The sequence below is a fragment of the Coregonus lavaretus genome (assembly GCF_964263955.1).
Source record: "Coregonus lavaretus genome assembly, chromosome: 7".
Classification (NCBI taxonomy): domain Eukaryota; kingdom Metazoa; phylum Chordata; class Actinopteri; order Salmoniformes; family Salmonidae; genus Coregonus; species Coregonus lavaretus.
The window spans coordinates 11,903,409-11,928,325 of record NC_139994.1 but is presented as its reverse complement, the minus strand read 5'-3'; the positions used below and the strand labels follow the sequence as shown (position 1 = coordinate 11,928,325).

The following is a 24,917-nucleotide window of genomic DNA, read 5'->3' as shown; positions in this document are numbered from 1 at the left end:
CTAGGCTAGTACCCAGGAGTAGAAATCCTCAGAAGGTGCTTGGGGGTGCTGCTGCTGTCAGCTTGCCTGAGGGGCTATGCAGCTGCCTGTTGGCCGAGCCAGGCTTCCGGAAGTTGGGGAGGTTATGGAAGGGCTTTGGGGCAAAGGGCAGCCGGGGCCGGGTCACGAAGAGACGGTTGGTGCTCTGGCTTTGGGTGGGTCTCATCAGGAGCCGACAGGGGGACACCAAGGGGGGCTTGGGGCAGGGCGGCTCCTCTCTCTTCTCCTGTGGCGGTTCACGGCGATGGCAGCCTGCGCTGCTGGCCCCGGGGCGGTAGTGGGTGGCCACTACAGTTCGGTGGGGCCTCTCAGGCAGGCTGGTGTGGCTGAAGGATGAATGGGTGGGGTTACCAGGGCCCGAGTGGCAGGAGGGGCCTGTTACACATCCAGTCGGCTCTGTATTTCAACATGCCAGGTAGAATGAGTTTATAACGTTTAACATTTTAGTTATTTAGAACAGGGTTTCCCAAACCCTGTCATGGGCCCCCGTTCACATTTTTTGCGCTAGCACTACACAGCTGATTCAAATAATCAAAGCATGCTGATGATGGAGTTGGTTATTTGACCAAAACGTGCACCTATGGGGGGCCCCAGGACCGAGTTTGGGAAGCCCTCATTTCGAAGACTCTTATCCAGAGCGACTTACATGAGCAATTAGGGTTAAGTGCCTTGCTCAAGAGCACAACGACAGATTTTTCTCCTAGTCGGCTCGGGCATTCATACCAGCGACCTTTCGGTTACTGGCCCATGCTCTTAACTGCTAGGCTACCTGCTGAAGCTGGTTTATATAGACAAAGGACAGCAGTAGTAGTATTTCACATACAGTGGGGAAAAAAAGTATTTAGTCAGCCACCAATTGTGCAAGTTCTCCCACTTAAAAAGATGAGAGAGGCCTGTAATTTTCATCATAGGTACACGTCAACTATGACAGACAAAATGAGAAGAAAAAAAAAAAATCCAGAAAATCACATTGTAGGATTTTTAATGAATTTATTTGCAAATTATGGTGGAAAATAAGTATTTGGTCACCTACAAACAAGCAAGATTTCTGGCTCTCACAGACCTGTAACTTCTTCTTTAAGAGGCTCCTCTGTCCTCCACTCGTTACCTGTATTAATGGCACCTGTTTGAACTTGTTATCAGTATAAAAGACACCTGTCCACAACCTCAAACAGTCACACTCCAAAATCCACTATGGCCAAGACCAAAGAGCTGTCAAAGGACACCAGAAACAAAATTGTAGACCTGCACCAGGCTGGGAAGACTGAATCTGCAATAGGTAAGCAGCTTGGTTTGAAGAAATCAACTGTGGGAGCAATTATTAGGAAATGGAAGACATACAAGACCACTGATAATCTCCCTCAATCTGGGGCTCCATGCAAGATCTCACCCCGTGGGGTCAAAATGATCACAAGAACGGTGAACAAAAATCCCAGAACCACACGGGGGGACCTAGTGAATGACCTGCAGAGAGCTGGGACCAAAGTAACAAAGCCTACCATCAGTAACACACTACGCCGCCAGGGACTCAAATCCTGCAGTGCCAGACATGTCCCCCTGCTTAAGCCAGTACATGTCCAGGCCCGTCTGAAGTTTGCTAGAGTGCATTTGGATGATCCAGAAGAGGATTGGGAGAATGTCATATGGTCAGATGAAACCAAAATAGAACTTTTTGGTAAAAACTCAACTCGTCGTGTTTGGAGGACAGAGAATGCTGAGTTGCATCCAAAGAACACCATACCTACTGTGAAGCATGGGGGTGGAAACATCATGCTTTGGGGCTGTTTTTCTGCAAAGGGACCAGGACGACTGATCCGTGTAAAGGAAAGAATGAATGGGGCCATGTATCGTGAGATTTTGAGTGAAAACCTCCTTCCATCAGCAAGGGCATTGAAGATTAAACGTGGCTGGGTCTTTCAGCATGACAATGATCCCAAACACACCGCCCGGGCAACGAAGGAGTGGCTTCGTAAGAAGCATTTCAAGGTCCTGGAGTGGCCTAGCCAGTCTCCAGATCTCAACCCGATAGAAAATCTTTGGAGGGAGTTGAAAGTCCGTGTTGCCCAGCGACAGCCCCAAAACATCACTGCTCTAGAGGAGATCTGCATGGAGGAATGGGCCAAAATACCAGCAACAGTGTGTGAAAACCTTGTGAAGACTTACAGAAAACGTTTGACCTCTGTCATTGCCAACAAAGGGTATATAACAAAGTATTAAGAAACTTTTGTTATTGACCAAATACTTATTTTCCACCATAATTTGCAAATAAATTCATTAAAAATCCTACAATGTGATTTTCTGGATTTTTTTTCCTCATTTTGTCTGTCATAGTTGACGTGTACCTATGATGAAAATTACAGGCCTCTCTCATCTTTTTAAGTGGGAGAACTTGCACAATTGGTGGCTGACTAAATACTTTTTTCCCCACTGTACTTCTAGATATCCACCTTACATGATGTATAACAGTTCTTTACAAAAATGTAATGCCATCTAAAAAATTATGCTGTTAACTTGCTTGAAAGAACCAGACTAAGACCAAGAGTCTATTCCAAATGGCACCCTATTCCCTATATAGTGCACTACCTTTGACCAGAGGCAATAGGGAAGTAATGCACTATATAGAAAATAGGGTGCCATTTATGGAGTGACAGAGGGAACATATCACGGTCTTTAAGCTTCTTGTCCAAGGCTTTGTTCTTATGGGCGATGTCGCTCTTGGTGGCACGGAGCTTGTAGAGCAGGCCAGTCATGGAGGGCATCAACCACTGGTGTTTGTTAACCTGGTCCAGGGGCAGGCGGGCGGTGGGCTGCCACTCTAACAGCTTCTTAGTCAGGTCCTGGCAGCCTGGAGGGGCACAGACAGCCAGGGAACATTAGGACTGGAGCTTTTTATGTGAAAATTATTTTTATTGACTTTAAATTAATTTACATGTCAACAAGTAAAGACCGGGCCCACATCCAACAAAAATAAAAATCCACTTTGCATCACCACCGTTCTATAATAATCATACAGATGCTCATTTCAGTAATTGATGAAGGCATCTTTTTTTTTTTTTGCTGGGCTGAAATGCGTTTGGGTACGCTTTCTTTCCAAGGCAAACATAGTGTTGAGATGGAGAGAGAAGTGTATATACACATTTTACAGACCATGGCCCGTATCCACAAAGCATCTCAAAGTGGGAGTGCTGTTCTAGGATCAGTTTTGCTTTCTAAATCTTTAATGAATAAGATTACATAGACACTGGGGACCTGATCCTAGATCAACACTCCTACTCTGAGATGCTTTATGACTATGGCCCCTGTTGATTTCTGGCAGAATACCTGAAGAAACTGGGTGGTGGAACGGCAGCTCTTTCTTGATGAGTTGGACCAGTTTGCGGGGGTGCTTCTCATGGTAGGGCAGCTTCCCTGTGATCATGGCATACAGAATCACCCCTCTGGACATGGAGAGAAAAGACATGGCCAACTAACTTCCAGTAAGCAGAAGCCAGAAAACACAGTTGTGTAAATGTGATGCCCCCTTGACAGTGTTATTTATTGATAACCCCCCCGTGGGTTCGTTTCCCACGGGGGGCCAGTATGAAAATGTATGCACTCACTAACTGTAAGTCGCTCTGGATAAGAGCGTCTGCTAAATGACTAAAATGTAAATGTAATAACAGGACTGTCAATATATACAGTAAGCAACTAGTATGCAGGTGCACTGGGACTAATGAGAAAAGTTGTTCTGTAGAAGTTGCGGAATGATACTCTCATAGCTATTTAATGAAGTGTGAGACGTGTTGATGTTGTGTCCTAGATTACCCCCTATTCCATATAGTGCACTATTTTATACCAGGGCCCATGGTCAAAAGTAGAGCACTAAATAGGGAATAGGGTGCCATTTTGGATGGAATCGCTGTCTGATGACTCACAGGCTCCACAGGTCAGCTTGTTCTCCATTGTATTTGCGAGACAGTAGGATCTCTGGGGCAGTGTAGGCCACGGATCCACAGAAGGTGTTCATCAGAACACTCCTGTCTGTGTAGTGGTTGGCAAAGCCAAAGTCTGCCAGGCACAGCACACAAACACCATAGAGTACACACAGAGTCAGCGATGCACATGGTTTAGGCTGGGTAAAAAAACCTGTCTGCTGAGGTGGTTATCGGAGTACATAGTTATTTTACCAGTCAATTTCACAAATCCTTGCTTGTCCAATAGTATGTTTTCACATTTCAGGTCTCTGAAAAGGAAAAGGACATTGTCATGGTGACTGCAAGAAATATTGACATTACCTGTGACTAATGTGGGTGTGGCAGGCAGCAGCAGTGCTTGATTACCTGTGTTTGGTTGCTGTGGTATTACCTGTAAACTACAATATGTGATTGTTGTAGCAGTCATGCACTATGTGGTTGTTGTGGTTTTACTCAACATTACCTGTGATTGTTGCAGATATAGAATCAGATGGTTGCAGCAACAGCAGTGAGGTGTTACCTGTGTACTATGTGGTTGTTATGGCAGACAGTGGGGAGTTACCTGTGTTCTATGTGGTTGTTATGGCAGTGAGGTGTTACCTGTTTACTATGTGGTTGTTATGGCAGTGAGGTGGTACCTGTTTACTATGTGGTTGTTATGGCAGTGAGGTGTTACCTGTGTACTATGTGGTTGTTATGGCAGACAGTGAGGTGTTACCTGTTTACTATGTGGTTGTTATGGCAGTGAGGTGTTACCTGTTTACTATGTGGTTGTTATGGCAGTGAGGTGTTACCTGTTTACTATGTGATTGTTATGGCAGTGAGGTGTTACCCATTTACTATGTGGTTATGGCAGTGAGGTGTTACCTGTGTACTATGTGGTTGTTATGGCAGTGAGGTGTTACCCGTTTACTATGTGGTTATGGCAGTGAGGTGTTACCTGTGTTCTATGTGGTTGTTATGGCAGTGAGGTGTTACCTGTTTACTATGTGGTTGTTATGGCAGTGAGGTGTTACTTTTGTTCTATGTGGTTGTTATGGCAGACAGTGAGGTGTTACCTGTGTTCTTTGTGGTTGTTATGGCAGACAGTTAAGTGTTACCTGTGTACTATGTGGTTGTTATGGCAGTGAGATGTTACTTGTGTTCTATGTGGTTGTTATGGCAGACAGTGAGGTGTTACCTGTGTTCTTTGTGGTTGTTATGGCAGACAGTTAAGTGTTACCTGTGTACTATGTGGTTGTTATGGCAGTGAGATGTTACTTGTGTTCTATGTGGTTGTTATGGCAGATAGTGAGGTGTTACCTGTGTTCTATGTGGTTGTTATGGCAGACAGTAGGGTGTTACCTGTTTACTATGTGGTTGTTATGGCAGTGAGGTGTTACCCATTTACTATGTGGTTATGGCAGTGAGGTGTTACCTGTGTACTATGTGGTTGTTATGGCAGTGATGTGTTACCTGTTTACTATGTGGTTATGGCAGTGAGGTGTTACCTGTGTACTATGTGGTTGTTATGGCAGTGAGGTGTTACCTGTGTACTATGTGGTTGTTATGGCAGTGAGGTGTTACCTGTTTACTATGTGGTTGTTATGGCAGTGAGGTGTTACTTGTGTTCTATGTGGTTGTTATGGCAGACAGTGTTGTGTTACCTGTGTTCTTTGTGGTTGTTATGGCAGACAGTTAAGTGTTACCTGTGTACTATGTGGTTGTTATGGCAGTGAGATGTTACTTGTGTTCTATGTGGTTGTTATGGCAGACAGTGAGGTGTTACCTGTGTTCTATGTGGTTGTTATGGCAGACAGTAGGGTGTTACCTGTTTACTATGTGGTTGTTATGGCAGTGAGTTGTTACCCATTTACTATGTGGTTATGGCAGTGAGGTGTTACCTATGTACTATGTGGTTGTTATGGCAGTGAAGTGTTACCTGTGTACTATGTGGTTGTTATGGCAGACAGTGAGGTGTTACCTGTGTACTATGTGGTTGTTATGGCAGACAGTGAGGTGTTACCTGTGTACTATGTGGTTGTTGTGACAGTGCATGATGGCGTTGACTATCTGTTTGAAGAGCCTGCGAGCCTCCTCTTCACTGAGGCCCGGGCTGCCCTTGCTATGGGACACGGCGTTGATGTGTTCTAGAAGGTCTCCGCTCAGAGCCAGCTCCAGAATCAGATAGAACCGCTTCAGTGAACGGAACATGTCATACAGCTGGACCTGTTCAAAAGTAGAGTGTACACCACATAAATATAATCTATTTACCTAATGATTCTATTTCTATGGTACACGCATCCAGTGACTCTGGATGCAGGTGCATGCTTGACATCACATCACATCAAACCTTTCCTGCAAAACCATTTAGGTGTCTAAGGGCCAGTTTCCCAGACCCAGATTAGGCCTATTCCTGGACTAAAGGGCATGTTCAACAGAGGTGCTTTTTATTCTAGGACTAGTCTTAGTCTGTGTCTGGGAAACTAGCCCTATATGTTTAGCCTATATCAATCTGAACTCAAGTGTTTGGTGTTTGTACCCTAACAACCCTCACCACCCCTGGGTGTCTGTACGTGGCGTTCAGAGCATATATCTCTCTGTGTAGGAATTTCTTGGAGTATTCTGGGGGAGCCTCATTGATAGAGATGATTTTGATGGCCACCTGAACAATTTATGGTTGTAGGGGTGAACGTCCTCATCCACACAATTCACAAAAAATACAACAAGGTTATTAAAGTGTCACTTCAGTGCTAGTCTTAGCTAGATACTATTGTTTTAAAATATGTCCAGCAAATATAAGGTCTGGCTATAAAAAAACTAATAAGTAAGTATCTACATGTTATGCTCATTAAATGAAGTTGAGAAATTCTTTTAAAATGATTTACCATGGTAAAGATGTGGCAGAAAAACTGTACTTTACCATGTTGTGGATCTTGCTCCTCAGGTCATTGGCCAGCTTGTAGTTCTTGCTGATCTTATTTGGGGTAGCGTACCCCAGGTAGACCTTGGAGAAAGCACCTGTCCCAATCTTCTTGCCAGAGAGAAGGTAGCCATTCTCTCGACACTCTATGGTCCACTCATGAAGCGACTTCCCAGAGTCCTCTACTCTCGTGCCAGTTGCACTCATACTAAAGTATATAACTTCAATCCACTTCCTCTCCTAGTGGCTGAATCTCTTTTCCTGTGCATCTCAGATTATGCTCCCTATCAAATGATTTTATGCATGACAGATATTTGATATTAATCTTTGTAATATTTAGCTATAATCATGCCCACACTAAAGGTGTGAACTGGCTGAAATGATGACAATGCATTTGGAACCTTCTCCATGGCGACATGAATGATACAGTACAAACAAATTCTAAAATATAATTTTGAGGGGGGTTCTCTTTGCTTTAACATGAATGGAATGGAACCCTTTGCTGATAATCCATTGTTCCACTGTTACATGCTGGAGTGTAATATTTTGTAGCTCATAATTCCTTGCTCTAGCTGCGGTACTGTAGTTATTTAGTCAGGCTATAACAGTGCATTCAGTGCTTCACAACTCCACATATTTTCCTTCCACGAATCATCTCATTCTCTAAGCCAAAGTTGAGCTAAATAGAGGGATGATTTAACATTGTATTAATCAAACTTAGACAAGTCTGGCCAAAGGGGCGAGGGATGACTTGTGAGACCAGCTCATTAGGAATGCATGACAATAGGAAAACATGGGCCATGTCCCAAATGGCACCCTATTCCCTTTTTAGTGCACTACTTTTATCCAGGGGCCATAGGGTTTTAGTCAAACGAAGTGCACTATATAGGGAATAAGGTGCCATTTGGGACATCACCCATGGCCCTGGCCCAGATTAATACAGGGCTGAAAACAATGAAGGAGTCTATTAAATTGACTTAGTTATTCCTGCTGGCGAGACCAGCTTGAGGAAGAGACACTTCATATGTGTAAGTGATATATCAATAGCTCATGGTTCACCATCCAGGCCAATTTAGTTTCAGCACCGCATACTTGGGCCAAGGAGAGATGGTTGTTCTGGCTTAAGTGATGCTGGGGCCGTAATGCATTAGCCTTTTCTTTTGTATAACTGCTTAGATGAATACTGATGTGCATACGGCCTGGCAAGTAAAATGGAAAAGAAACTGAGGTGAGGATTCCACTCAACAAACTCTCTCGCTCTCAGATTGTATTTATTTAACCTGCCTTTGCAAAGGCACTATACTATTTTTGAACTTCTATGATATCTACAATACACATTTCTTTCTATTTTTTGACTGCTCGCAATAACATTCACTGACTTACAAGGAGACTGTTTGTAGCCATAGGTTGTGATATGTCACCCTCTTGTGGACATCTATGAAGGGATTTTATCTTACTGGTATGTATTTGCCTGCCCCCAGCTGCAAGCTTGAAGGAAAAAAACATTTCACTTAAGATGTTAGTTTGAATAATTTCAGCACATTCTCCAGGTTCATGGAATCTATCTCAAAGGTCTATATTGCTGTCCTTCATCTCTGAAGTACTCTAAATATGGCCCCTATCATGGTAAAAACATTTGATATTTCCACTAGGGCTTTGCCTGACTACCAGAGGACTCTGCACACCTCAATCCTACTAGGGTCTCATCCGGAAGAACGTAGGAGGTAGGGTTCGTCCCAAATGGCACCCTATTCCCTATACAATGCATTCGGAAAGTATTCAGACCCCTCAACTCTTTCCACATTTTGTTTTGTTACAGCCTTATTCTAAAATGTATTTAAAAAAGAAAAAGTCCCTCATCAATCTACACACAATACCCCATAATGACAAAGTAAAAACAGGTTGTTATACATTTTTGCAAATTTACTGAAACATCACATTTACATAAGTATTCAGACCCTTTACTTAGTACTTTGTTGAAGGACCTTTGGCAGCGGTTACAGCATCGAGTCTTCTTGGGTATGATGCTACAAGCTTGGCACACCTGTTTTGGGGAGTTTCTCCCATTCCTCTCTGCATATCCTCTCAAGCTCTGTCAGGTTGGATGGGGAGCGTTGCTGCACAGCTATTTGCAGGTCTCCCCAGAGATGTTCGATCGGGTTCAAGTCCGGGCTCTGGCTGGGCCACTCAAGGACATTCAGAGACTTTCCCGAAGTCACTCCTGCGTTGTCTTGGTTGTGTGCTTAGCATCATTGTCCTGAGCGCTCTGGAGCAGGTTTTCATCAAGGATCTCTCTGTACTTTGCTCCGTTCATCTTTCCCTCGATCTCCCAGTCCCTGCCGCTGAAAAACATCCTCACAGCATGATGCTGCCATCACCATGCTTCACCGTAGGGATGGTGCCAAGTTTTCTCCATATGTGACGCTTGGCATTCAGGCCAAAGAGTTCAATCTTGGTTTCATCAGACCAGAGAATCTTGTTTCTCATGGTCTGAGAGTCCTTTAGCTGCCTTTTGGCAAACTCCAAGCGGGCTGTCATGTGCCTTTCACTGAGGAGTGGCATCCGTCTGGCCACTCGACCATAAAGGCCTGATTGGTGGAGTGCTGCAGAGATGGTTGTCCTTCTGGAAGGTTCTCCTATCTCCACAGAGGAACTCTGGAGCTCTGTCAGATTGACCATCGGGTTCTTGGTCACCTACCTGGCTAAGGCCCTTCTCCCCCGATTGCTCAGTTTGGCCGTGCGGCCAACTCTAGGAAGAGTCTTGGTGGTTCCAAACTTCTTCCATTGAAGAATGATGGAGGTCACTGTGTTCTTGGGGACCTTCAAAGCTGCAGACATTTGCTATATTGATACCCTTCCCCAGATCTGTGCCTTGGCACAATCCTGTCTCGGAGCTCTACGGACAATTCCTTCGACCTCATGGCTTGGTTTTTGCTCTGACATGCACTGTCAACTGTGGGACCTTATATAGACAGGTGTGTGGATTTCCAAATCATGTCCAATCAATTGAATTTACCACAGGTGGACTCCAATCAAGTTGTAGAAACATCTCAAGGATGATCAATGGAAACAGGATGCACCTGAGCTCAATTTTGAGTCTCATAGCAAAGGGTCTGAATACTTATGTAAATAAGGTATTTCTGTTTTTCTAAAAACCTGTTTTCACTTTGTCATTATGGGGTACTGTGTGTAGATTGATGAGGAAAACAATTAATTTAATCAATTTTAGAATAAGGCTGTAATGTAACAAAATGTGGGAAAAGGGAAGGGGTCTGAATACTTTCCGAATGCACTGTACAGTGCACTACTTTTGACCAGGGCCTGTAGCGTGCCAATTGAGACGCAACCATAGACAAGGAAGGAGAGCCGCAACACGTTGCATTACTCTCCTTTCACTATTGCTCTCCACACCTCCTATTTCTCTTGGCTCCTGCAGGATTACACTTTCTACTGTAGTTAATAATACCCTGGGAGCCTTAATTGTTGAAACTGATGACCAGGAAGTAAATCTTGGTGCCTGTGTTCGATGGCGGGCTCTGATCCGCTAATAGTAGATTTACCATCACCTGAAAGTTAATGCTCTCCGAACGAATGTGAAACCTTGAGAGAGGCTGGATTCCAGGGGAGAGACTGGTCGGACTGTTTGGCTTTGATGACATAAGTGTTCATCATCATATGTGAACAGAAAACGGTGTGAAATTCTATATGGGACTATGTGTATCTAGTACGGACAGAATGCACTGAGTCTGCATGTATCATGCTACTTTATTCTATATAGCATTTTTCATTACAAAGAGAATCTCAAAGACGCTTTAATAACATAACTAAAACAAATGTAGGGTTCTGACAGTGGCAGGTCTTGACCTAGGCGATGGTCTTCCACAGCTGAAGGGTGTTGAGGCAGTTCAGAAAGCCAGGAATAGTGGAGGAAGTGTCGATGGAATAATTAGGGCCAGGAGTTTTTCCTGACCTCGTTACCTGACCAACAACAACTCTGGGACTCAGTTACAGGCTACTACTAGGGCCTAGTGTTCAGTAACAGGCTTCAACTAGGGCCCAGAGTGTTTCAGTTACAGGCTACAACTAGGGCCCAGAGTGTTTCAGTAACAGGCTTCAACTAGGGCCCAGAGTGTTTCAGTTACAGGCTTCAACTAGGGCCCAGAGTGTTTCAGTAACAGGCTTCAACTAGGGCCCAGAGTGTTGCCAACTCCTGCCCTTATTTGTGATTCATCTTAAAAAAGACATTTGTTTCCCACATGAATCACCAACACTATTAGGTTTTTGTGGGGACCCATTTTGAGCAGCCCCCGTGTTTTACAGTGAAATTGCGGTTTGATAAACTCTCCTCAACATAGGGCTAAGCGTAGCGTAGCGTCGTAGACCAAACGAATGTGGAGATGGAACAGGTGGTAAGAGTATTATCCAGGAAGAACTCGGAAACCATATGGACACACGCCACCGAAAACAATCTCCAGCAATTCATGCGGCAGGACAGGGTAAACGAGGAAGAATAACAAATTACATAAAGTAAGTAAAATCGGGTTACTGCTAAAATAAATGTCTGATAAGTTTAGCTTTTTAGCTTCTTTTTCAGCGACTGGACCATCCAGGTGGGTTGTGGAGGTGCAGGAGTTGTGATACTTCTGTTTTCCTTTGATTATGTGCCCCCTCCACCCCATCCCTCCCCCTCTCTCTCCCTCTCCCTCCTGCCCTCCCAGTCCCTACCCCTCCTAGTACCTCCCCCCATCTCTCCCTCCCTTTCTCCCTCCCTCCTGCCCTCCCAGTCCCTCCCCCTCCCAGTACCTCCCCCCATCTCTCCCTCCCTTTCTCCCTCCCTCCTCACAGCCCTCCCAGTCCCTCCCTCCCTCCCTTTCTCTCTCCCCCCTCCCTCCCTTTCTCTCTCCCCCTCCCTACCTCCCTCCCTCTGCCAAACCATGGAGGTGGAGGGGTCACCTGGAGGGAAAGCCCTTTGACAGACACAGACAGACAGACAGACAGTGTGCTGCTGTTACTCCACCATACACTGTCCAGACAAGTGAAACACTAGTAGCTACCTCACCGTCACCGCTACAAATACCTTCATACGGGCACACAGCTCTTCAGACTGAAGACGGGCGGTATTCACTCAGTCACTCACACAGGAAGAGATGCTGCCTGCCCTGACACAGCCTGAGAGACCTGGCCTGCATCTGAAATGCTATTTCAGTACCATTTTCATTTTGCAAATGCCATTTCAGTTCCATTTCAGACTCTGTTCAGAAGGTGTCATTTCAGACTTTGGTCAAAAGTAGTACACTATATAGGGAATAGGACGCCATTTTAACCGCAGCCACAGGGAAGTCCCTGAGGTGGTGACCCAGGTTGCTCCTCCAGAGTATGTATTTCAGGGGATGGCTCGGGGGAAGGAAGGTGAAACGCTCTCAAAATATTTTCACTACAAGATGAACACGTAATGGAGAAAAAAGCAACCTGAAAATGAGCATGCAACAGGGTTGCATCAGGTCTGTTTGAACAAAGTCTGACCGACTTCAAGTCCCAAATCAGGATTCTTATACTTCGGAAAACTGCGCCGTCCAATTTCAGCGCCCTAACTGTGAACGTACACTGAGCAGAGGCGACGGGTAATATATTTCAGAAATTCTCCTTCACCTTCTCATGAGTTGTGACCTAAATTTGACACTTCTCATATCATAAACCCTGTCCGTCCATAAATCTGAGGAACACCAGAGTTTGGGCCTTGCCCATAGAGCTCCTGTTTCTCCCAGAAACTCAGGCAGCCTCCTTCCTTGCCAAATGGTTCCAGATCGACTCAAGGCTACTTTCTGGCAAACTCACCGTGCACTGCAGCACTGCACTATTTTACTACCTAATTGGGCTTTCTCTTATTGACCACAGAGAAAATATCACTGTGTTTAAACAGCTGTTAACTACAATTCGCTATCTCCGGAGTACTGTCAACACTTTGAGAAGAGCGAGGGTCTGACCCAGACCCGGTTCTCTCCCAGTCGCCTCACTGAGTTATACCTGCCAGTTCCTATATCACTATATTTGCATCATACCGGCAGTATTTATGTATTTTGAAAGTTATATATGTTGAAAACTTGATTGCTGACATGCAAAACATTTTGGGACTATATCAACAATACCAAAATATAGTTTTGGGGTGGAATTGTCCTTTAAATGTGCCAAGCCCCATGGCATTAACTAAACTATCACCATAATTGAAATTCTCCACCTCTCCCATGTGATCTTGGCTTGCCTAAAGTCTGACTGACATGTTGTGACAATGTGTAATAGTGTTTGGATAATCAAGCCCTTAATTGCCTGTTAAATCTCCAAAAGCAATAACTAATTCTTCCCCTTTCCTCTAGGAAAAGTGTGTATTTATACTGGTTACTAAAGGCCCTAAAAATGTACTGTTATGGATATTTATTTGTCTTGAGTTTTAGAAAAAATTAAGAGACAGGATGGAGTTCGATTTCATTGTTTGACATGAAAAAATGTCTGGCCATATATTTAACAAGAGGCTACACTGCCATGCATCCATCCAGTTGTATGGACAGATAGTGATAGGTAAATAAATAATAAATAAACGTCCTAAGTTATGGCTGTTGCTGCTGCCTGAAACGGTGAGCCATATGAAAACCACATGTGTAGCATATTAGCATCATAGGTCTGAGTCCTGTGTCACTCTGCTCTGTCGAGGTTCACTTCCTGATCTGCCTGCTCCCGCTGGCCTATCGCCAGGGGTAAATGACAGTGACACAGCTGAGGGGTCCACACCCTGGCTTGGCGAGGTCTCAGGTTCGACATCCTGTAGAGCTGTGAACGGACCGTGTCACAGAGGGCTGATGAAGATGGATAGAAGGTCCACAGTGGATGGAGGGTCAGAGCCGGGCCAGCGCCAGGGTTAGTTCCTCGTTATTATGCCCTAAAGTGCTATAGAGTAAGAAGGGTCTGTGTACTGCACTCCGCTGCAAGCTCCCTCTATGACACGTTAAATTACGCAGTTCTATGCAGGTTGGACTCTGTGGCTTTGGCCTTCCGCTCATAAACACCATCCGATCCTTTCAGGGAGAGGCTGGGGAAAGGCTGGGTCGGCTGTCTGCTGGATATCCCTTACAGCCCAGACCGGACCATACCAGACCGGACTACACCAAAACAAGGTCAGACGCTGTCTGGAACACAACATGTCCCCATATCAAGAACAGCCTCTAGACCAGGTCCAAGCCTAGTCCCCATTTTCAAGTCTCTGTTATTACACTGTAATGACTAACTTATTATAATGTACTAGAACAATAACACTACAACAAAAAGAACACTGTAAAGCTGTTACCGTCAGTTCATTTTGAAGTCATCCCCAGACAGCGGACCTGCACTTTCTCTTACAGTACATGCACAATGACAGACGGGCACAAGCGGAGTGCAGTACACAGACCCTTCTTACTCTATAGCACTTTAGGGAAACTGCACTTTCTCTAATGACAGGCTTGAACCCATTTCTCATCGGTGACAGAGTGACAATAACAATAACAGTGACAATACCAATGATGTTTTCCGAGCAGGCCCTCAGCCTGTGGTCTTGCTGTACCTGTGTAGACTACTCAGAGGGCCAGTCGGAGGAAGGCCACTAGCACAGACAGCATCTGTCTCCCATTTAGCATGTTATCCTTGAACTGGACCTCCTCCAGTGTGATACAGGCCCTTAACAGCCCCCCTGGGACACCCCCCAACCCCGCCCCCGAGCCACCCCCTAGAGCCAGGCGCGTTTCAGCACCGTCGAGCCCCCTTCTCTTATGGTGGCCAGATTGATTGCATTCGATATGAATTGTATTTCGTTTAGCCCCTACATCAGGTGTTAGATTTCTCAGAGAGCTTTACGGCCATTGTAAATTTATATAATTGTTGAGATTTAGAGTTTTTTTTTTTTTTTTTTTTCAATCTCTTGGTGATTTATTATTTAGACGTTTTTGGGGGGTGGAAATTGAACAGTGTTTTAGTTGCAAAGCGTGGGAGAGCTCAGAGCTGTGGTTGGTTATTGCTTCACCTGTGGCTTTAGTCTGCTCAGTTGAGTAAGGGGATAAAAAATTACCAAATACTCCAAATGTAATATTCAAATGTTACCCAATATCATAAATTGGACTGTCACAATGTAATTTGCTGGGCCATCATTGGAAATAAGAATTTGTTCTTAATTGACCTGTCTGGTAAAATAGAAAGTAGCCCCAGTGTACCATGATAATACTCTCCTATTAGTACTACTAGTAGTGGTGTACCATGATAATACTCTCATATTAGTACTACTAGTAGTGGCGTACCATGGTAGTACTATGCTCTGCTATTAGTACTACTAGTAGTGGCGTACCATGGTAATATTATGATCTCCTATTAGTACTACTAGTAGTGGTGTATTATGGTAATACTCTCCTATTAGTACTACTAGTAGTGGCGTACCATGGTAATACTCTCCTATTAGTACTACTAGTAGTGGCATACCATGGTAACACTCTCCTATTAGTACTACTAGTAGTGGTGTACCATGGTAATACTCTCCTATTAGTACTACTAGTAGTGGCGTACCATGGTAATACTATGCTCTCCTATTAGTACTACTAGTAGTAGTATACCATGGTAATACTATGCTCTCCTATTAGTACTACTAGTAGTGGCGTACCATGGTAGTACTATGCTCTCCTATTAGTGCTACTAGTAGTGGTGTACCATGATAATACTCTCATATTAGTACTACTAGTAGTGGCATACCATGGTAACACTCTCCTATTAGTACTACTAGTAGTGGCGTACCATGGTAGTACTATGCTCTCCTATTAGTGCTACTAGTAGTGGTGTACCATGGTAATACTCTCATATTAGTACTACTAGTAGTGGCATACCATGGTAACACTCTCCTATTAGTACTACTAGTAATGGCGTACCATGGTAGTACTATGCTCTCCTATTAGTGCTACCAGTAGTGGTGTACCATGGTAAAACTCTCCTATTAGTACTACTAGTAGTGGCGTACCATGGTAGTACTATGCTCTCCTATTAGTGCTACTAGTAGTGGTGTACCATGGTAATACTCTCATATTGGTGCTACTAGTAATGGCGTACCATGGTAAAACTCTCCTATTAGTACTAATAGTAGTGGTGTACCATGGTAATACTCTCCTATTAGTACTAATAGTAGTGGCATACCATAGTAGTACTATGCTCTCCTATTAGTGCTACTAGTAGTGGTGTACCATGGTAAAACTCTCATATTAGTACTACTAGTAGTGGTGTACCATGGTAGTACTATGCTCTCCTATTAGTGCTACTAGCAGTGGTGTACCATGGTAATACTCTCCTATTAGTGCTACTAGTAGTGGTGTACCATGATAATACTCTCCTATTAGTGCTACTAGTAGTGGTGTACCATGGTAGTACTATGCTCTCCTATTAGTACTACTAGTAGGGGTGTACCATGGTAGTACTATGCTCTCCTATTAGTGCTACTAGTAGTGGTGTAATATGGTAATACTCTCCTATTAGTGCTACTAGTAGTGGTGTACCATGGTAATACTATGCTCTCCTATTAGTACTACTAGTAGTGGTGTACCATGGTAGTACTATGCTCTCCTATTAGTGATACTAGTAGTGGTGTAATATGGTAATACTCTCCTATTAGTGCTACTAGTAGTGGTGTACCATGGTAATACTATGCTCTCCTATTAGTACTACCAGTAGGGGTGTACCATGGTAGTACTATGCTCTCCTATTAGTGCTACTAGTAGTGGTGTACCATGGTAATACTATGCTCTCCTATTAGTACTACTAGTAGGGGTGTACCATGGTAGTACTATGCTCTCCTATTAGTGCTACTAGTAGTGGTGTACCATGATAATACTCTCCTATTAGTACTACTAGTAGTGGTGTAATATGGTAATACTCTCCTATTAGTACTAATAGTAGTGGTGTACCATGGTAAAACTCTCCTATTAGTACTACTACTAGTGGTGTACCATGGTAATACTATGCTCTCCTATTAGTACTACTAGTAGTGGTGTAACATGGTAATACTCTCCTATTAGTACTATTAGTAGTGGTGTACATACATACTACACACAGCTGTAGAAAGAGACAGAGTATATTTTATATCATCCAACCCCCTGCTGTTGTTTCTGTTGATAAACTTTCAATATCATCAGGCAGTAAAACCCTAACTCAATCATACTGAAGAAAAATCATCTTCTGACAAGTACAGTAACACAATCTCTGGAGAGTGCTTTTTCAAGAGACCTGTAGGTAACTGGAGAGAGAAGTCTAGTAATGAATAAATAAGGGGTTATTGGATGTAAGAGTACCCCATCATTACCCTGTTAACCCGTCCCTCTTTATTAGAGGGATCAGCCCGAGTCCTCTAAAGCTGTGTGGGGTCATGACCGGGGCTCACTCACAGATGTGGGTGACACACACACACACGACCGGGAGGGACTCACTCACAGATGTGGGGGAGTGGTACTTGGTCAACACGTCACTGATTTCATTTGACCCAACAGTTGGTGTGGTATCGTGAGTGTGGAAACTAGAGAACCACTAACATCAGAGGTGTGTGTGTGTGTGTTTGTGTGTGTGTGTGCTTATGAGGGGGTTATCCCCCCAGCCCCATCATGCCTGGGTGAAACAGGCCCTCCCTCCCTCCCTCCCTCCCTCAGCCTCCCCTGTAATTACCTCCAGTCTGGAATTAAACAGTGTTCACTCTTCAGAGGGCTAATGTACAACAGATGAGTACCGGTAGGCCTGATCCTCCATGAACGCCTAAATCTGTGTCACAAATGGCACCCTATTCCCTACATAGTGCACTACTTTTATAATAGTAGTACACTGTATAGGGGATTGGGTGCCATTTTGGACACATCCTCAGTCAGCGCTGGCTACACAAAGAGGGAGTCCATGTAAAGCTGACCCTGGTCTGGCCAGTTCAGTACTGTGTCTCCCCGTCTGGCGCAAGCTAGCCAGCTAAACAGTGGAATTGTCCTGCTCGATGCTCCCATTAGCTTATTTTTATAACAGTGAACGAGTTGCGGTCCAACAAACACATGCTTCATTTGCAGTGATCCGCTACAGGCCCCACGGGAACTCACCTGTGATTGACACCCAGGTACAGACCCCCCTCGTCCCACTCCCTCGACTCTCCCCCCTCCCCATGCACCAACCCTGGGCCCTGGTCCCTGGTCCAAGGACGAGCGACGGACGGGAGGGAGCGCTGTATAAAAACAGAACAAACAGAGCAGGGCCGTCATTAACCTGCTTCCTGTCCTCATCCTGTAAACCCCTCCAGGCAGCACATTAAGAATCACGACCCGCGGAACAATAGGGAGCTCACTTAGCCTGCGTGGACTTGGACCGGCTAGCCCAACTCAGAGAGAGTGCAGTTAGCTAGCATCACATATCCACCTAACACTGGGGGAGGCAGAGTAAACATCCCCACAAAGAAGACACCTTGAGAGAGTTCAGACAGAGAGAGTCTGTCTGCTGTCCTGGGTATGAAAGATGCACTGTGTGTTTAAGACTAAGGACAGGGGAACTACTGTATCTATCTCTCTGACTGTGTGATTCACTCAAAGAGCTAGCTCAGGGATCATGTTGTCCCCAGGCTCCATCCCCCACGTCCACCCCCAGCCTTCCTGAATCCTGCCTGAAGTGAGAGCACTTTCAGGGGGCTGCCCAGGTAAGGATTTAGGGGCTCTGATTTACGGCTCTATGGGGACCCCACAGCTGGGGTGGGGATTAGGCCCAGGGCCGGGGCAGGAAGGCTTGGGGATGGGGGATGGGGGGGGGGGGGGTAAATCAGGGGTTCTCGTTCAAACTCAAGGAGAGGAGGAGAGGAATGGAGGGATGGGAGGAAGAGCGAGTAAGACATGAGAGGAGAATTGACAGGGATTAAAACCTGTACAATCAGTTGAATATAGTCCTACTTGGACATTAAAATGATCAGTCTTCTCTGTATTAGTCATTAGGTCCCTTTGATGGGGACCGCTTGGTTTTCAAAAGAATGTTCTTTCAGCTTTGTTGTGTTGATTTAGCCCATCTCAATGTGGAGTTGGCTTTTGAACCTTATTAAGACCCAAGAGATGTTCTTCTTCTTGTCTTAAAATCTACCTCAAACAGTCAAGGTCCTGGTCAGGATCTCAAACTAAAGCTGTTGTTGCAGCCTAGGGCCACACACACTGTATCCCCCCCCCCCCCCCCCCCCCCAAGTACTTAAACGTGCTGTGTCTACGACAGAGAGTGAGTGATGGTGCACACCGCCCCTGGAGGGCTGGAGAGACACAGCGGGAAGGGAAGGCTGATTCTCAAACCAGCTGCAGGTCCAGGGACAACACGACTGGGATTGCGTCCCTAATGGCCCTGGTCAAAAGTAGCGCACTATATAGGGAATATCGCGCCATTTGGGATGTAATCTGAGGCTACGTCCTGATTCACCACCCTTTTCCCAACATGTGCACTTGTGCACTTCTATTGTGGATTTAACAATGGAAACCCCGTCCAGCCAATGATTACACTAATCTAAAACTTTGAAATCTAAGAGAGGAGAGAAGGGTGAAGAATCAGCATGCATCCTGGGACAACATGGCTGAGAGCCAACCAGGCAGCAGGCTGCAGCTGCACACAGAGCCATATAAGAGCTGCCTGCCTGGTGAAAACTGGTAATCTGCCGGAGTTATGAGCGCTATAGCTAGCCTAGCTACCCACATCCTGTTTTGAGAGAGATGCCGATGTCAATTTACGGAAGAATCACGGCCGCCATAGGGCTAGCGTGCCCAGTAGTGGGTACCAAGGTATTTTTATCGTTGTCGTTTGGCTAATACTCCAGCTAACTCCTAATACTCCCCTAAAGCCACAACCCAGACTGTAACAGCCCTCCCTGTTCCTGCCTTAAGGTATGATGAAAGAGGTAGAACTGTACTCTTCTTGTTTTAATCCATCTAGCTACGCCACAAGTATTCACATGTACTATCAATCTGTGACAATCACGTTAATACTCAAAAGGGCTAGATTCAATCCGTACCACTGAAGATCTGCGCTATAGCGCGATTTAAATTGAAAGGCAACGTTCCTGCGTTTGCGGAGACTGCATTCATGGTAAATGCTGCATATGTGGCTCAATCTGAAATTACCTTTACATTTCAATCGCTCTATAGCACAGATCTTCAGCGGTACGGATTTAATCTAGGCCAAAGTTACATCATTTCACTATGTATTGTACCTATAATCATGGTTTTAAAACAACCCCATATGATCTAGTGACAGGTCCATAATTTGGGCAAGTAAAATATATATTTTTATTAACAAAATACACTTTGGACACAGTATGGTTATACAGTACATAGCAGGTAAGGCCCTTTGATACCAGATTTGCTACCATATAGGAAACACATAAAAACGATCTGAAACCCTGTTGAGTTACACACACACACGAAACCAGCCCGGCAGATGCCAGTGTAGGTGTGAATGTCTCCCAAGCTGCCTCCCTCCTTTTCCCTCTCTCTCTGTCCACCACACCTCCGCTGCGCTCTCCCTCTCCACCCTGGAAGAAGTCCTCTGTGTCCAGATAATAAAAGACTGCTGCTGGGTGCCGCCAGCCCTCGTTACTTGCACGAGGAGGCCAGGAGACTGATGCTTCAGCCTGGGCCTGGCCTCCCCTTCAAAGCCAACCCTCTTCCATATCAAATGTGGTGCTTAAAGTAACCAGAGAGTGGCCTTTTACTTTTCTTTAAATTAGCTCAGGCAACTCAATTTCACTGTGGTTTACTTCCACCACCGTCTGCACGGCTGGAGCACCATGATGTCATTGGGCTGTAGTAAGGACATGTGCAGGCAGGCAGGCAGCAGGAAAATAAAAAAGGTTCCCTCTATTTAGGGGTAATTTGTAACAGATCTGAATTAAGCCGACTGCCAAGAGTTCACAGTGCTGTTTTCCCCTCCAATTAAAAGACTGTAAACTCCCCAAAAATTGGATTTTGCAGGTGCTGCAAATTGAGGTCAAGGAGTATCAAATCTGTCCGCTTTCTCTCTCGCTGAAAGATACCCAGTTTAAACTGCTTGTGCGGGGGCTTTGGTTCCTCGTATGCTTTTTAGTAACCCTAAGAAGACAGAAAGAAAATAGCGTAGGAATGTTTTTAGCACTACATCTGCCAAAGTCTTCAAAGTGGAAGAAGGGCTCCATTGTCAGCGAGGGAAAGGACAGACAGACGAAACAAGATTGAGGATCTGTGAGAGAGAACACCTTGGCCCGGTCCTATACTACGCTGGCCTGTCCCTCAGTACACTGGCCTTGCCCTCAGTACACTGGCCTGGCCCTCAGTACACTGGCCTGGCCCTCAGAGCTCTGGGTGCCTCTCACTGTCTCTGTCTGTCTGTCTGTTGACTACTGTGTCCCCAAGCCTCTGGGAAAGAAGAGGTCAACCTGTGTGTATGTGTATCCCATATTCTCAATGGAAGCTCTGTGCATGAGGGTGTCTATTCCTGGTCCAGAGGCACATGACAGACAATGTTCATTTTAGGACAAAATCTGTGATCAAATGTGTCCGTCTAAGTTAACAAAACTCAGTAGCTGCCAACGACTTGCTGGTATCGAAATACTTATTTTATTGAGGTCAGTGGGTGCTATATGTAAAGGACTCAACAGGGCCCTGTGTTGTTCATACCAACAGGGCCCTGTGTTGTTCATACCAACAAGGCCCTGTGTTGTTCATACCAACAGGGCCCTGTGTTGTTCATACCAACAGGGCCCTGTGTTGTTCATACCAACAAGGCCCTGTGTTGTTCATACCAACAGGGCCCTGTGTTGTTCATACCAATAGGGCCAAGCTGAATGTGGTGCTAGATAAACCCTGGTGTGTGTCATCGCAGAGCTCTGATTTAAAAAACAATTGATAGGGAGAAATGTGAGGCTCACCAAAAACCATTCAAAAGTGGCTCATAGTTCCAATCCTAAAGATTCCAGAAGAAAAACCTCATCTCTTACTATAGCTGTGATTAAGTAGAAAGCGAAGGAAAAAATAGGACCACAAACATCAAATGCGAGGAAAATATTAATGTGCCCTCGCAATGTCAATAATGTGTTTGGCTGCTACCGTTTGGAGTGACTCAATGTTTGAAAACCAAAGCCTCTTTAAAACCGCCCTTCTGTGGCAATATGCAGTATATCTGGATTCAAACCCCCCTTGCCCTTTCCATTTTCTCTCTCTTTTCTGCGTGTTACGCTCATATTTCTCATCCTGTCACATACTTGCATCCCTAATCGTCGCTGGCTACCTCAGAGAGGATGAAGACACTAAAAACACCCTAATAAGACAAATCACCACATTGTTCATCAACATCATTACACAGACAGCACAAATCTTGCCTGTTCAGTGGAAACCTCTTCGTAATGCAGACGTGAATTCCATAGCTAGCTCATTATGACACCGTAATAACACCACCACCAGTGTTCCTTAGTTAGTCTGAATGGTAGCCAGCAGTGGAATAACCACAGGGGCAGCCTCGTCCAACGCTGCTGATAATCACAGAAAACCCAGAGAGCCCATTGGGGAAACCAGCCCCCAGAGCCACTAGGTTCCCAAATTAACTTTGTGGAAGCAAGGTCTCTAGGAGCTTCAAAACACAGGCAGGAGAGAATGGGGCTCTAATTTTTCCACTTATCCTGGAATGTGGCCTTCTCCAAGCCCAGTTTCTCTACACCGACCGCATATTTGCTGTTTGTTTTGACCACGCTCCCTGCGGGTGAAAAAAACGAATGGGGGGGGGGAGAAAAGAAGGAAAGAAAAAGCGATGGAAACACTTGCCGTCTGCCAGAACTGCATCAATTTCTTTTGAAACTATTCAGAGTGATGCAATGGGAGTGTTATTGGGTTTCACTGACAGGAAAACCGCAGCTACACACACACACACACACACACTCGCAGCTCAGTGTTGTGGGCGAGACACAGTAACAGACATCCAAAGCCTCTCCAAAGAGCCTGTGCTTTCAGACTGTTTCAGTGCCACTGTCTGAAGTCATCCACAAAAACAGAGTAGAACCGTAATGCAAGAACTACACACAGAAACACACAAGGGCATTTAACTTACTGTACTCAGGAACCCACATGCAACACAAAACCTATACACGTTATAGCAATGGGCCATGGCAACAACACATTTACAATGGAGGCCCTTGGTGGGGCCCCCATGCAGGCAGGGCTGGGCTTAAAGCTCTGTGGCGGTGGGGCCCCTGGGCAAGGCTCAAAGCAGTGTGGCGGCGGTCAGTCAAAGGAGCAGAGAGGAGGAAGTCATTAAAAGGTCAACAAGTATTTTTAAGACTTTATGATGTCATCTCAGAGCTGCAGACAGAGGAGAGGAATTTGTCTTGTGCCATTTTCAGTTTTGACCAAGAGCGTGTCGAGGAGGCCGAGCCCTGTCTCAGTCTGGTTCTGCCTGGTGTGACGTCTTTACAGGGTTTCACTTGTCTCTCCGGCTACTGGCAACCCCGTCAGCTAATTTATTCGAACAGAAATACTCATCTGCTCTGACTGAGCCTGCCTGGCCTGCTGCCAATCTAATGGTTTGTGTAAAATATAATGTATGGGACCAAACCCTTTGCATTGATTCAAAATGATTTTATGCATGTCCATTTCCTCCCTCCCGGTACAGCTTGGGAGAGCTGGGAAAAGTGGGACTTCAAAACGGGGACAGCTGCAATCAATTGGCTGGTTTCTCTGGCTACTGCCAGTGTTAATTGATAAATGTGGTAAAGCGAACCAAGCCCAACAGTTTCCTGCTTAGTTTTTATTTTTTTTATTTATGAAATTCAAGAGTGGAAACATTAAATGGTGGAGGAGAGACAGTGCAATATACTTTATGAGGCATGGAGTTTTTCACTGCTCTCATGCATGTATGCAATATCAAAGCACTTCCATACTTATTTGTAGGGCTCCTTAAATGTAGCGTTTTAATGTTTGGGTCCCTCCACCAATAAGAAGCTTCAGGGGGAAACTAACTAACATTACTGCCCTCCCAAAGGGCTTTCGTGGCAGCAGCTTCAGTTTTCCATCACTTTAGCTCTAGTATGGTATCCTTGACAAAGGGAATGGAGGAACTTCCTCTGGACACTAGAAAAACAACCTTTTTTTGGACCTGTCAAACAGTTTTATGGTTTAAAGTAGTTGGCTTTTATTTATTTCCATTTTGACCCAATTGAAAGTTGATTTCAAGACCACCTGAGTAATTCCATATGTATAAATGGTGTTCGTGATGAAACAAACTACCATCAGTCAGAGCTAAAGTAGACAAGTGGTTTGAAGTGAAACAAATGCATTGTATTCCTAAAACACATTGGCAGGCCTACTTCTCATGTTGAATATGCCAAGTGTGTTAAAAGCCATATGGATCAATCAACTCTGACTATTAGCATCTATCGGCCAATGACTAGAGTGAGCGTCGTTAATGTCTATACAAATCTTGGCACAAAATCTTGGCCAAATCAATCCACGAGAGCAACTGTAACCTACATTCCACGAAGAGAGGATATTCCTGTAAGAGGAAATGTAGTTTTAGTGGCTAGAAACGCTAGCTGATTTATAAATTACCTGGCATTTGATTCATGGCCATACATTGTAATAAACGACATAAAACATTTCAACAGTTGAGACGACTAACAGTTGAGGTGCACATTTCTAGGCTATAACATACATATTCAAATATTTAGAACATGCGTATCAGTCAGCTGCACTGTATATTTCTTAGTTCCCTCATGGTCGCTGTTGTCATCATGTTGTAATTTACATGAAATAGAACATTGCTTTCAAGACAATGTTTCATTACTGAAATTCTATAGACCTCAAATTTAGTATATTTGTTTGCCAGAATCAATTTCATTCACAATGTTTTCAGATTTAGATCATAGCTAGAAACATTGTCTGTTTCTGAGTGACCATGTACAGTGAAGCCATGAATGCCTAGGTCTAGCCAGCTCAGACAGCAGTATAATACACTGTGTA

The 24,917-nt window shown here is 44.8% G+C and overlaps 1 protein-coding gene across 1 annotated transcript; it reads right to left on the bottom strand.

Annotated features, from left to right (window-relative positions):
* Positions 1-28: 28 nt before the first annotated feature.
* Positions 29-7,101, bottom strand: LOC311131887 (testis-specific serine/threonine-protein kinase 5-like; the record flags this gene model as incomplete). The annotated part of the gene is made up of 8 exons (XM_084165006.1): positions 29-435; positions 2,705-2,884; positions 3,361-3,476; positions 3,954-4,086; positions 4,206-4,261; positions 5,998-6,200; positions 6,529-6,636; positions 6,895-7,101. The coding sequence occupies 8 exons, from the start codon at positions 7,099-7,101 to the stop codon at positions 29-31; spliced, it is 1,410 nt and encodes a 469-aa protein (XP_084021132.1).
* Positions 7,102-24,917: the final 17,816 nt, after the last annotated feature.